General features: G+C 34.8%; 1 protein-coding gene across 2 annotated transcripts; it reads right to left on the bottom strand.

The window, feature by feature from the left end:
- Positions 1–1,372: 1,372 nt before the first annotated feature.
- On the bottom strand, positions 1,373–12,383 carry LOC135682527 (speckle-type POZ protein). 2 transcript variants are annotated; one of them, XM_065197453.2, is made up of 8 exons: positions 11,124–12,383; positions 10,531–10,615; positions 7,113–7,348; positions 6,354–6,505; positions 6,047–6,174; positions 4,276–4,635; positions 3,488–3,630; positions 1,373–2,744 (listed from the first exon to the last, which is right to left on the bottom strand). In XM_065197453.2, the coding sequence occupies exons 2-8, from the start codon at positions 10,579–10,581 to the stop codon at positions 2,594–2,596; spliced, it is 1,221 nt and encodes a 406-aa protein (XP_065053525.1). In that variant the 5' UTR covers positions 10,582–10,615; positions 11,124–12,383; the 3' UTR covers positions 1,373–2,593. The 2 variants fall into 2 exon arrangements, with proteins under 2 accessions (XP_065053525.1, XP_065053526.1); XM_065197454.2 differs by lacking the exon at positions 10,531–10,615.
- Between the last annotated feature and the right edge of the window lie 105 nt (positions 12,384–12,488).

Here is a 12,488-nt window from a genome sequence, read left to right as displayed (position 1 = left end):
AATAACAGTTATAGAAAATATTATAATAATGTAATTTATCTCTTATTTTTAAAAATCAACTTCCCCCGGAACCCACTTACCACCCCAATGCCACGGATGGAGAAGCAAAGACAGAGATACAACTTTTGTTTTGGAGGGGGGGGGGGGGTGAAACAACAGTCATATTTTACAAAATAAAAGTACTTATGGTACTTAAGTTTTTTGGGTATCTCGGTCCTTGCTGAGAAGGCCTGGGCATCGACAAGCGTTACCTAAAGATGATTGCAACATATTAACAAAAACAACATGATCGCTTCTATATCACTGTTAATCAAAAGAAATAAAGCAAAACTTTCTCAATGATTCGGATGCCCCAAACAGTAATTGACTGATTTATATTGAACTGAACACTATATCCCCTGATATGAAGTTGATAACATAATAACGATTGAAGGTATCAAATGAAAATTGGGTTTGTTAGTCGAGCACATTAAAAACAAAAAACCGAGTTAGTTTCTTTTTTTTACTTACCTGCTTTCAGTGATGGTAAAGAATATGAAGCGACTCATTTTGTTTTAATACATTGAAACGAAGAAGGAAGCCTTTTAGTTTCGACTTCTAGCTTCAAGATGCCTGTGACGGACACATCTTGTTGTAGAAGAATGAATAATTTCGTGTTTGTGTCTTCTGGTGCGTTGGTTTGAATAAAAGAAGACTGTGATTATGTGTTCATGATAAAGGCAGTTGGGAAGCTAGTAGCATCGCAATAACACAGGTTTTCCACTTGGGACAAATATCAACGTGCATTTTGCATGTTCTGATCAGCTCTCTATTCACATGGGATACCTGAGTAGTCGTTGATTTATCAAGAGACCTGATTGGACACCTAAATGAATATACTTTTTATAATGTATTATAACCACACATGTTAGCTAAATTCCCTAGATAGGCATAACAATTTAAGTGCCTTGGCTTTTCAGGGCACAATGTGGCGATACCGTCTTCTTTCCCTGTGAACACGTTTAACTGGCAGTCCTTATCCTGGTCATGATTGAATTGGGAGCCAAAAAACTCTTATTCATTCATTGACATTCCTTTGAAAAAAGACTTATTTACCCAAATGTAATTCCGTGCCATCAAAATGTTTCTTCATTGTAGCAGACGTGAGGAGATGAGCCCACAAATATTTCACAACAAACAAGTCTTTGGATCATATCCTTCTGGCGGCCAATGAGCAAGGTGGATTTCATGGGTGCAAAACTAGCAGCAACCATTGATTTTATAGAGCCAAAACAACTGCAGCTGTAGTTCAATAAGCCTGGAACTAAAATATATTCACTTGCAACAGCCGGCTGTCAATACACCCAGATTCCGATAAAAAAATTCGACACACTTAACAACTATCGTGTAATTGATTTTGAAATAGCTAAAATAAAAATCTATTTTCATCTCGTTAACAACTGGCACGACATTTTATGTACACAGGGTAAAGTTGTTCTTAACTCATGAAAGAAGAAACAATAAATTCAGCGTGTTTTTACTTAAATACCATAGTTCCTACAAGAGCTGTTTAAGTGTGGTACATGTTAAGGATGGAGGAAGATGGGGAGTGTAAAGTGCAATGGGGATTAGAAAAAAAGGCTTGACCAGTGCAAGCGCTCCTTCCATGTAACTTTTAGGCGTAACTAAAAAATTTGGACTGTCGACGCTTTCGGACTGGTTTAAAGAATTACTTCGAGTTAAAATCTTAGGAATGTAGCATAGAAAACGATTCCGTCAGCTAGGTAAAAACAAACGGATTTGCATAAAGGTTACACAGTCAGGCTTTATCAAATATCAATTTTAATGAATATTCTATTGTTGAATATAACATCTTGCTTTTTTAATATATGATGAGTATCTGATATAAAAATCTGACGTACGGCAGGGCGTTGAAAAACCTGTATTGTTTCAAGCACAAACAAATTCAGTCACCGTTGGGATAGTTGTATAAAAACACAAGTGGGTGTGGAGCGATTAATTTTCAACGAATGGTGAAAACCTTTGGACATTGATCTTTATCGGAAACAAATTTATAAATTTCAAAATGTCAAAACAAACTTTATGTATCGAAAAATTAACTAGCCAAAATTATGGTTGATGAGAAAATGATAAAAAGTATTGGGAATATTCGATGCAAGTTACAAGAATGATTTGTGTGAGTCTCACATTGCTTGTAAGACTGGCGCTTATGTGAAACAAGCCTATTTGTGATTTTGAGTATATTTATATAATACATATCCAAACATAAAAACATAGAAATGGTGGCGACACAAACAGACGATAAATTAATTTTTTTCGTAAGAAAACCGTCTTTGGGCCTGAAAACTTTTACACGCGTGTCATTTGAAAGGTATCAAGTCATTTTGCTGGTTATTACTATCGAGGCAATCTTAATTTGTAAAATCATCTTTAAAAGCCCAAGGAACTTTATTCCACGTGTGTTTATCCCATCAAACAGCATACTGAAGAGCGCTTTACTAAGAGTTATAATCATCAGACGGGAGATTGAATGCTTTAACAAAGCACAATTCGGAATCCAATTACTATAAATGTACTTAAAAATCAAAATAAATTAACCTGGCTTTTGCTTCTTTTTAGGAGGTCCCCAAATAGGCGGCGAGGCCTTAAGACTAGCTAGGGCACGAAAAGCGTCCGCTACAATGTTCGAATGACTGACTACAAGTCGTTTCCAGTCCTCTGTTTCCATAACCTCTGTTGCGTGGCTGAAAACGAGACAAAGGAATTAAAATTGTATTGATGGAATAAAGAGGTGTAGTCTGCAGAAAGAAACAGCTTTGACTAAAAATGACATAGAAAGAGAGACAACAGTCAATTTTCAAGTGTATTTTTTGCATATCATCAGCTGCCTCGAGCAATACTCAATGTTGCAAAAGATTTACTTCAATTCTATCATTTTTGCAAACCAAGAAAAGCCTTATTACAGAAAAATTGGCTTTGAAAAAAGCAAACATTTGAGTAAATTAAAGCTTTTTGTCTGACACTCTTTCAGAGTATAAAAAGTCAGAACATAGATCAAAACACTATGGTAGGAAATATATACCAAGTTGTGGATCTTAATAACACTTTCCGTCTACACAATAGCGGCTTTTTCAAAGGCAGTGTTTTGATCTATGTTCTGACGCCTTATACTCTGAAGAGTGCCAGACGAATGGCTTAAGTATGTTCTAAAATGTTTGTTTTTTTCAAAGCCATTTTTAAATTTTGCACCACAAAATGGTTGTTTTAAAACAAATATTATTGCACTAACTCCTGGCTGAAGATACTATATGGACAGAAATTAAGTGATTCAAAATCTATTTACACGCCACTCCAATTACGAGCGAAATTTCTTCAGATTGTGCTTATTCACGAATCGTTAAAAATACAACAAAACAGACTCTAAAAGTATCTGCTAGGAAATTCAGAAATTCAGATATAAAAAGGATTAGATGGATATGAAGCATACCTATTTGTAAAATCGATTGCTATAGATTTGAGATTTTGTGCGTTGTGTAAATCGGCGAGAATAAGCACATTGCAAACAGTGTCAACTGATAAATTGTAAGCTAGGTTTTCCTCGCACATCATCTTCAGTCTGTCCAGCGCATACTAGAAACAAGAACGTGTAATAATGAAAATAAATGCATTAATATTGCTAATTTTTAACACAAAATTTCTTGGCGTGTCAGACTCCAGCTCCGGTCACTAATTCCAATAGAAAATATATCTCTTCTCAACTTAAGGCTTCTTGGGGGAAAAAAAACATATCAATAACGTTAAAATAAAAAAGGGGGGATTGTATCTTTGTTTGCAAAAGTTGTTTTCTCGCAAACGAATATGTAGTGTGGTTTTGATTTTATGGCCAGGAACACTATGGAAGTGACGCCTTAGCAATTTGACGTAAACTTGTACAGAATTTTGCAAAGAGGTTCATAATATCCTTTATATGAAGTTGGTGCATGAAACTACCGTACAAAATAATCGTTGTAACAAAACTTGAACAGCGGAATCTGCAAAAACTCTAACGAAAACTGTATTAGCTGTGGGATATACGGGCATTTTCTAACTGAATCACGACTTTTTAGGCAAAGCAAAATGAAAACAATGAAGTTTTAACATTCACAACACAGAAAAACGAAATTTTGATATGATTTCAACGAAAAATGGGGGAAACTCCAGGAAAAGTTTAAACTAGGTTAATAAGATAATTTAGAAGTATGTTAGCACTTGATACTTGAACAGTTAGAATCTTACCTTGTCAGCTGCAGAGAGTAAATCACTGGCCATAGTTTCTAACTGCGAAGCTTTACCGGTATAAATGTATTTCAGCATTTCTTTTAAAACATCCGGCTCTAAATCTTTGATCTGCACAATGCCCTGTTTGTTTTCTTCCATTTCTATATGCCTAAACATTCCAGCAAAAACTGGAGACCGTGATGCCAGTAGTGCTTTATGTACAGGGAAGCGTTGGTCGCCGACAATCAAGGTGATATCGCTAAAAAGTCCTTCTTCTAATAGTTTCCCTAGGTCAGTGCATAAATTGTCCTCCGGTACTTTAAAATTCCCCATTCCAGACTGTCCGGAAACGTTGACCGAATCTGCGACAACACTTACCTGAAAGAGAAAAATCTGATTCAGATAATATCTGCAATTTTTCTTTTCACAGGGACAAGGTTAAGAGACATTGATACAGCTATCAATGACATCTATCACAAAACAAATAGAACACCATACAACAAATGTTACAAAAATTGCAAAATGTTACAAAAAAGTTGCATGACGTTGTACTAACGAAGTGGGCACTATTTTTAGTCTATTCCCGCGGACAGCAAAACAAAATATGTCATTTTCTCTAATTCAGGACAACTTTTATTAGAGCCATCATCCGGAGAAGAACTTTGGGAGCTACCTAGCCAAGACCTGGGAATTTCACAATCCGTGGGCCACATCCCCGGCCCTTTAGACGTTTTTGTCCGGCCCCTGTGAGTGTGTGATCAATCAGAACATGAACTTTTGTAGAAGTATTTTTCAATTTGAGCTACACCACATTTTCATACATTTATAAAAATATTTACGTTACATCGTTACATTTCTGATAACCAATACCAGTCAAAATATTTTATGTAGTATTGTTTTTTACATTGCAATTGAATTGCGCAAAATCAAGTTATCGTCGGTGTAGGCTATCGCCCTCTAACACAGTTTAGGCTTCTCATGTGGCCCCTTGTACGATTTAGCTTTAAATATGTTAGGGTGGTCTTTGGTGTTTTAAAAAGATTGGCAAAGCCCTTGGTGAAATAAATAAGATATCAACGACCTTAGTATAATACTGAAACGATAACATTTTTGCAAAATTATAGTGAGGCGGGCATAGCGGTTTGATGAACTTCGAAGGTTCTTCGAAATTAGGGAAGCGTGACAGATTAGCATAACTGACCAATAGCAAGTAGAGACCTCCTTCGTTACGAAATGAAAGTCACTGAAATCGAAATTTCATTCTTTGTTTCGGTAAACCATTGAACAGAGCGACACACCGCCTTGTCAGCACATATCTTTATCAAAGTTCTAAACTAAATAGACAGCAAAGAAGCGTGTTTCAGACACATCATTGCACGTAAACATGTTGAAATTAAGCAAACAAACTGGGTCAAGATAACCTGCAGTTAACAAAACACAAACTACAATGGTAATGTGTGCAACAAAAAACATTTAATATGGTTGACAAGAGACCATTCATCCTTACTCTCCTTGCTTATATCAACTGACAACATTTTTTGATAGGAAACAGCTTCTCAAGTGTTATTCGTGTCGTCAATAAGACTTTCTTATCATACTCTGGTTGCATACAATAAAGAGCTAAACAGTATGAGCTCATATATAGACAATCATAATTACACATAACTTCCATCTTAAACAAAAAAGTGAAGATTATTGATATTTTATCTATCTGTCCAATCTTAGAATTCATGTGTGAGATATAAATGAAAGAACAAACAGGGTCTAATGAAATATTGAATTTACTTACTTCACAAAATATAGTTAATCTATCTTCTGGCAGTAAACCATTTGATTCTTCTAATAAAAAATCTCTTCGTATAAACTTTTTGAATCCCCAATCTTTACCTTGAACAAATCTATAGGCTCTTTGGCTCTCTAGAAAACAAACAGAAATTTCAAGGTAATACATTGTTTGAAAAAGAGTTGAAAAACCGGAGCGAATTCACCATTCTAAAGTTCTCTCAGAAGAAAAGGAATAATCTTCTTAAGAATGTAAATAAGTCCTAAAATATTACAATAGTCCTAAAATAAAATATTAAGTGATAAATACTGACCCATGGCCTTTGTCTCTTCCCTTTTCGCATTCAAGATGGAAAATTTGAACTTTGCCCTGACCTCACTTTTATTACAGGATAATAGCAATAAATACAGTGATAAGTAGTCTTTGCTTTCTTCATCTAGACCTTTGGGATTCATCCGCAAGCACCTTAGCAAATAAATGGAAGTGAATAGGTTTTTTATGAAATGAAAACGAAATGGCAGACACAGGCAAAATCTACATTTATTTGATAGCAAATAATTCACCAAATTACAATAGCAGTCTAGACAAGGATCATAAATACAGAAAGACAAACTCATCTGTCTTTACATTTATACATTTCAATTCATTTTGTTGGTTATCCTTGATAGAAAACCCAGGTAAAGTTTTATAAGAGTGTCTGAAATGTCCTTTTTTCTCATCAATATGTTTACAAAAGAGATTCAGTTTTTTATAATGTGACATAGCTACAAATCCACATCATTACAATTTTTCCAAAATCTCTAAGATATGAAACGCTAAACACAGTTAAAACTCTAAAATATGAAAAAGTGAATTTTAGATAAGATCTTCTGTTTAAAAATGTAAGGCAAAAATGTTTGGCAGCTAGGTTGCACCACACAGATAAAGCATCCAAAATATTCTTCAACAAATTAATCATAATTGCCATGCAATGACAAAACAAAATAAATAAAAATGGTTTGTGCTGGTGTTAACTAAGTTAGAAATGAAACATCATATTTTGGGGTTAGGAAAGATAATCAAATTGTCTTACCATCTCATTTTGTCATTAACACCAGCAGAGAAAATTGAGCTTTTAAGTGTTTCACCCATTTCTTCTTTGCAGAAACTAAAGTTGTTTATTGTCCATATGTAGGAAAACTTAACAACTTTGACGTTTGTGTAGCACCAATTCTCGGCAATCGGAGCTGATATCTTAGAGGGTATGTCAACGGCTGCAGCACACTCACTGGACTGTGCTTGAGGCTGTGCCATATCCAATGCATTCAGCTAAAATTGAATAAACAAATTCATTTATAAAAAGAAAATAGGAGAAAGAATATAATGCATACACTCAGTATTTGATCAGGGTTGCTGCAAGGTGGCAATGAGATCATTGTTTTAGGACCCATGATAAATGTGGACTGTTCTTACCCAAAAAGTCTAAAAATTAAATTGCACATTTTCTTAATCATGGTCTTATTGCATTTTTTAGGGTCCAGGCTTGCAACCTAACATCCAAAATTAGAACCTAGAATATTGCCTTACACCAGGCAATACAGTGCTGGTCCCTTGAGCTGTTGTCAGCCTGTGCATGGTATGCAGTGGTGTAGTGCTAAGGGGGCTCATGGGGCTGAACCCCCATTGGCAAATTGGCAAAATTGGCCAAAATTGAGAAATTTCTTGCTATATATTGTTTTTCGCAACATTTTCTGCAAGAAACCCCTTTGTTATTCATTATAGCACTACACCACTGGTGATATGCCATATTATAACCAATTCGAGTACTATTTCTAATACATCTATTTTTTATAGCACAAACTGAAAAAGTAATATCAAATATTAAATTCAAATTACTAAAAGTAAAATGTGTCAATGCAGAGTAACGGCTTAACTAAATTATAAAGAATGTAGCTTCTGAAAATTGCACGTCAAAAGGAGTTAAATAAATAAAAACTGCAGCAAAACATATCTCTTGCAAAACCTTTTGTGTACATGATCATAAAAACATTTGAAGAAAATGTAGGTCACCATTATCTTGGCTGTCCCATTGATGTGAAATCAAACTTTACAAATCTTATAAAGAACATGAATGAGAAGGCATCAACTTTCTCATGGATAATGTTTCTGCCAATGCAAATTCTCAGTAAACTACATGAAATTGTATGGTAAGAACTGTTATGTATATTTAACCTTTGGCAGATACAAAAGAAGCATAACACCTCTAACTTAACAAAAACATAACTTTTCAATTCTGAATGAAATTCAACCTTCTTACAAAAATTGAATAAGGAAGAATAAGTTATGTCATAGCATGGAATTGTCCTGCTGATACAACAATATGACCATTATATAAATATTTTGATGTTGCTATATGTCAAACCAAAAGGAAAACCACATAATGCAAATTGTAGGAAAAATAAGGAAGACAACAAAAGTTTTAAACAGAGGTCAGATACTCCGGTTACTGGTAACATAGAAAATATTTCTGCTGCAGACCAAAGTAAGATTAAAGACACAGAATCCATCGTTTCTACAGATCACTTGAAAAGTAAAAAACTTGAAAAGTCTAAATTTTATGCCACAAAAGTTGTTTTTCTATAACATCATAGGATAAATAATTGATGCAGGTTTAGTTCAAGTCAAATAATACAGGTTGAAACTAGACATTTCTGGTATGTTTGCCTGTTTATTTTTCTAAAATGTGACTTTTAAGGACTTTGGGAATAGATTCAGTAGCCAACCATTGGTAGAAAAACGGCCATCAAGTTAAAATACTGTAGTAAAGGCCTTTCACATTCTTTCTTGAGATAAAAGAGATTTTTAAACCTGTTAACCTTGCAAAATTTGCCTGATTCACAAACTGACTAAGTATCTAAAAAAAATCATCCCAACAAAGATGACAAGTGATTTTTCTAGCTCTGAGAAGATAATGGCTTCGTAAGCAACAACTGTTGATTTATACCAATTTCATTTTCTCTATTTATCAAAAATAAATTTACCATTTTAGATGATTTATGAATATCAAAGCACAATGTTTGAGTAAAATGTAGAGCTTGCAACACAAAAAAAATTACCATGAGATTCCATCAAATTATCTCAGGTTTCAATGACGATTTGTCAAAAATCAAAGCTTAGTCAGTAGGCAACAACATAGAAGATGGCACCTTGTTTTGTTGTCCTACAAAAATCCAAAGGGACAGTAATTTAAATAAAAAATCTTACATAATAGATTTTGTTATTATGGAACTTTTTTTCTGAAAATGTATAACTAAAGGTATCTTTATAGCTGCATATTTTGCTGAAATATTATATCAAACATTTTAGAGCAGCTTAACTTATTCATAGACAAACTAGTTCCATTTCCAGAATATTTTCTATTTGTATTTGCTCCTATCTAGCATCTGAAGGTAGTTTTTAAGGAGACTGAGAAGCTTATCAAGCAGTATGCTGGCTCTTCCTCGCAATATGACCTCACCTCATGCTTCCTACAGCTGGAAATGCAGAGAGCTGGCAACTTCCCTCACTATGCGTGAAAGTTTGGTCATGTCAGGGATTCAGACCCAAGAACAATTTATTTGTAGTCAACTATGAGCCATCCTTGCATCCATACGTTTTTGGGGCTGGAATCCAGGGATCTTTTTGCAATACTTTATGCTCATCAAAGGACGACAGCAGTTTTAATATAATGTTAATTCAAAAGGATTGCAGAAGCAGCATTTTAAAAAAATTGCAAGGAGTACATTGGGAGAATCAGAAATTGGAATATCAATTGATTTTTCAAAAAATCTTTACCTCTATAAACATTTCTTAAACATCTCAAACTGTAGCCAATTATTTGGGCAATGATATGCCACATATCATCCCATGTCATTGGATACGAATAGAGTATTGCAACATGGATCTTGGATTCTTCAATAGCAACTGACTTAGCTTGCCTTCCAGCATATTGATTTTATCATTGCTCCAAAATAATAAAATTTCCAAAAACAAAGAAGATTTTGGCTTTTCCTTTGCCTGTTAAGTTTGGCTAAGACAATCGCATTAAGATTTGATACAAGTGCACCTAGCCCTACAAGGTTTTAACTACTGCTGTTCTTGCTGGGCTTGCGTTTTCAATGATCCTTAAAAATTCTTTGTTTTCAATAAACAATTCCTTCTTTTCTCATTTTCTCAAACAATGATCTTATGCCTTGGTCTTTGGGTTTTTTTCCTTAAAGCACATTTGCTCACAGACACAATTACTTTAGGGTTTGCCTGGGCAGAACTTCTCACTTGACAGGACCTGTCACTATAGCAACAGACTTATCACAGGGATGAGTCAAGTAACTTGAAAAATTTATTTTCTTTTGAGTCCTTCTTTTTGCTTATATCTTGACAGAGTGAGTTATCTCACTCATCTTATCGGAATCTCGCTGATAACAAATGGATCAAATGGAACACTGCCAGTAACAATGGAAGATCCTGGTCACCTGTTGACAGCAATATGATGCCTGCAACCATGTGAACTTGTTGAGTCCCATTGTCCCAAAGAAGAAGTAATAACATGCTAAGCATCTTCAAAATAAAAATCGCTTTTAGCATAAAACCTTACACAAACAACTTGATCACCAAAGTTGATTTATATATGACGTCACTCTCGGGTTTAAAGCGTTGTTTCATATTTGCGTAATCCCGTTAAACGAGCTGGCAAAATGTACTATTGGATTAAGATAAATATTTGGAGGTTTCTCTACCTTCACGAGAGAAAATAAGAACTAGGTCCACCAAACTATAAGAAATGTAGCGGCAGGTCAAAAATATGTTTACTCGAAGTTGAGAACTCTCAACTTACGGCTTCTCCTGGAACCCGCACCGCTAGAATACACATTACACAGCTAAAAATAAAACAATATCCAGATATTTTCTACAAAACTGGAATCGAAAAACCATGCAAGACCAGACTCTCTTATTCCTTTCAAGTGATCAGTATTGCCATTTTTGCGACAAATATGCTAAATCGGCCTAATTGTTGTTTGTCCATTGTTTTGGTGAAAAATTAGCAATACAAAACAATTATCCATACCGCAGGAAGACTGTCCCAGATTGTTCGATGTGCGCCGAGTCGATATGACAAGTCTTTGGTTCTTGATTTCTCTTGCAGCTGCTTACAGTCAGTTACTTTGTAAATCAGCTAATTCAACAGCACACAAATTAAGAATGTCGAATTTGTACATAATATCGGCGCCATTTTACAAACTCAGAAAAGGTAACCACACCACTAGAGATCTGATATGTTTATGCGCCTTCACAGTGATCCTCAAAGTTAATTAAGATCTAGTCACCAGGCCACTTTGCACTGATTGATCAGTGGGAAAAACACCCTAACTAATGGTGGATAAATAGTTCATTAATTCGTAATAAATTGCTCAGAAAGAGCAGTAAAAGTTTCCTCGCAAGAATTTTGCACATATTTAAAGGCCAAAAGTCAGACATACTAGCAAGGCTCACGTTCAGGCAGCGTAGGGAAATAAATGGTTGGTAAGATATTGGGTAACTCAAAAACCTTGTTACTTTCAAAGGATTTGTGATATAGAAAACATTCACACATTGAGATGCTTTAAGTTAATATGTGTATTCGCATTTTGGAGGAAAACAATCAGCGCTTTTGGAAGACAAAATATACCTAATTCTCGGTAATAATCTAGACATCATCATTCTTTCGTTTCAACTAAGACCTAGGATTTCAATCCAAAGTTCCCTTTAGTCCAGAATCTAAACATAATAGTAGTACCGTATTTCCTTAAAGAACGCCGCGGCATTCATTACAAAATCCAAATTTTGGATGCGGCGTTTAATAGAGGGCGACGTTTTGCAGATGGCGGCGTTCAATACAAAATGAAAAGTTCGATCAATGAAAAATGACAATGAAAAAAATTATTTACAAACTTTAAACAATGTTTTCTTTTCCAAAAACACGTAATAAAGATTGTGCGATTTTTTTTTCAAAGTTCACAAAAGATGTGTTAGCGTTACAGAAATGTCAAGGAATGCCAAAGTCCTTCAGAGCCATCGTCTCTATGACATAACAACTTCATAGCTTTCGAATAGTAAGCGTGTAAACAATTTGTTGCTTCTTGTTTCGGGTGTTTCAAAATGCACTCCGCTTTTTAAGATGCGGCGTTCAATAGAGGGCGGCGTTTATCCGAGGGCGGCGTTCATTAGAGGAAATGCAGTATGCATCACAATAACGTAATAAAAGTAGTATGTATGAATAAATGAATGAATGAATGGATGAATGAATGAAAAAATTAGTTAATGAATGAATGAATGAATGAATGAATGAATGAATGAATGAATGAATGAATGAATGAATGGAGGAATAAATGAACCCATAGACAATTGAACAGGATGCCTACCTATTTGAAAATTCTAAAAAGGTCTGCAACAG

The sequence above is a fragment of the Rhopilema esculentum genome, chromosome 16 (assembly GCF_057945365.1).
Source record: "Rhopilema esculentum isolate cy_ngs chromosome 16, ASM5794536v1, whole genome shotgun sequence".
Taxonomy (NCBI): Eukaryota; Metazoa; Cnidaria; class Scyphozoa; order Rhizostomeae; family Rhizostomatidae; genus Rhopilema; species Rhopilema esculentum.
Note: the sequence above shows the minus strand (reverse complement) of the source record. Positions and strands in the feature narration are given on the sequence as shown.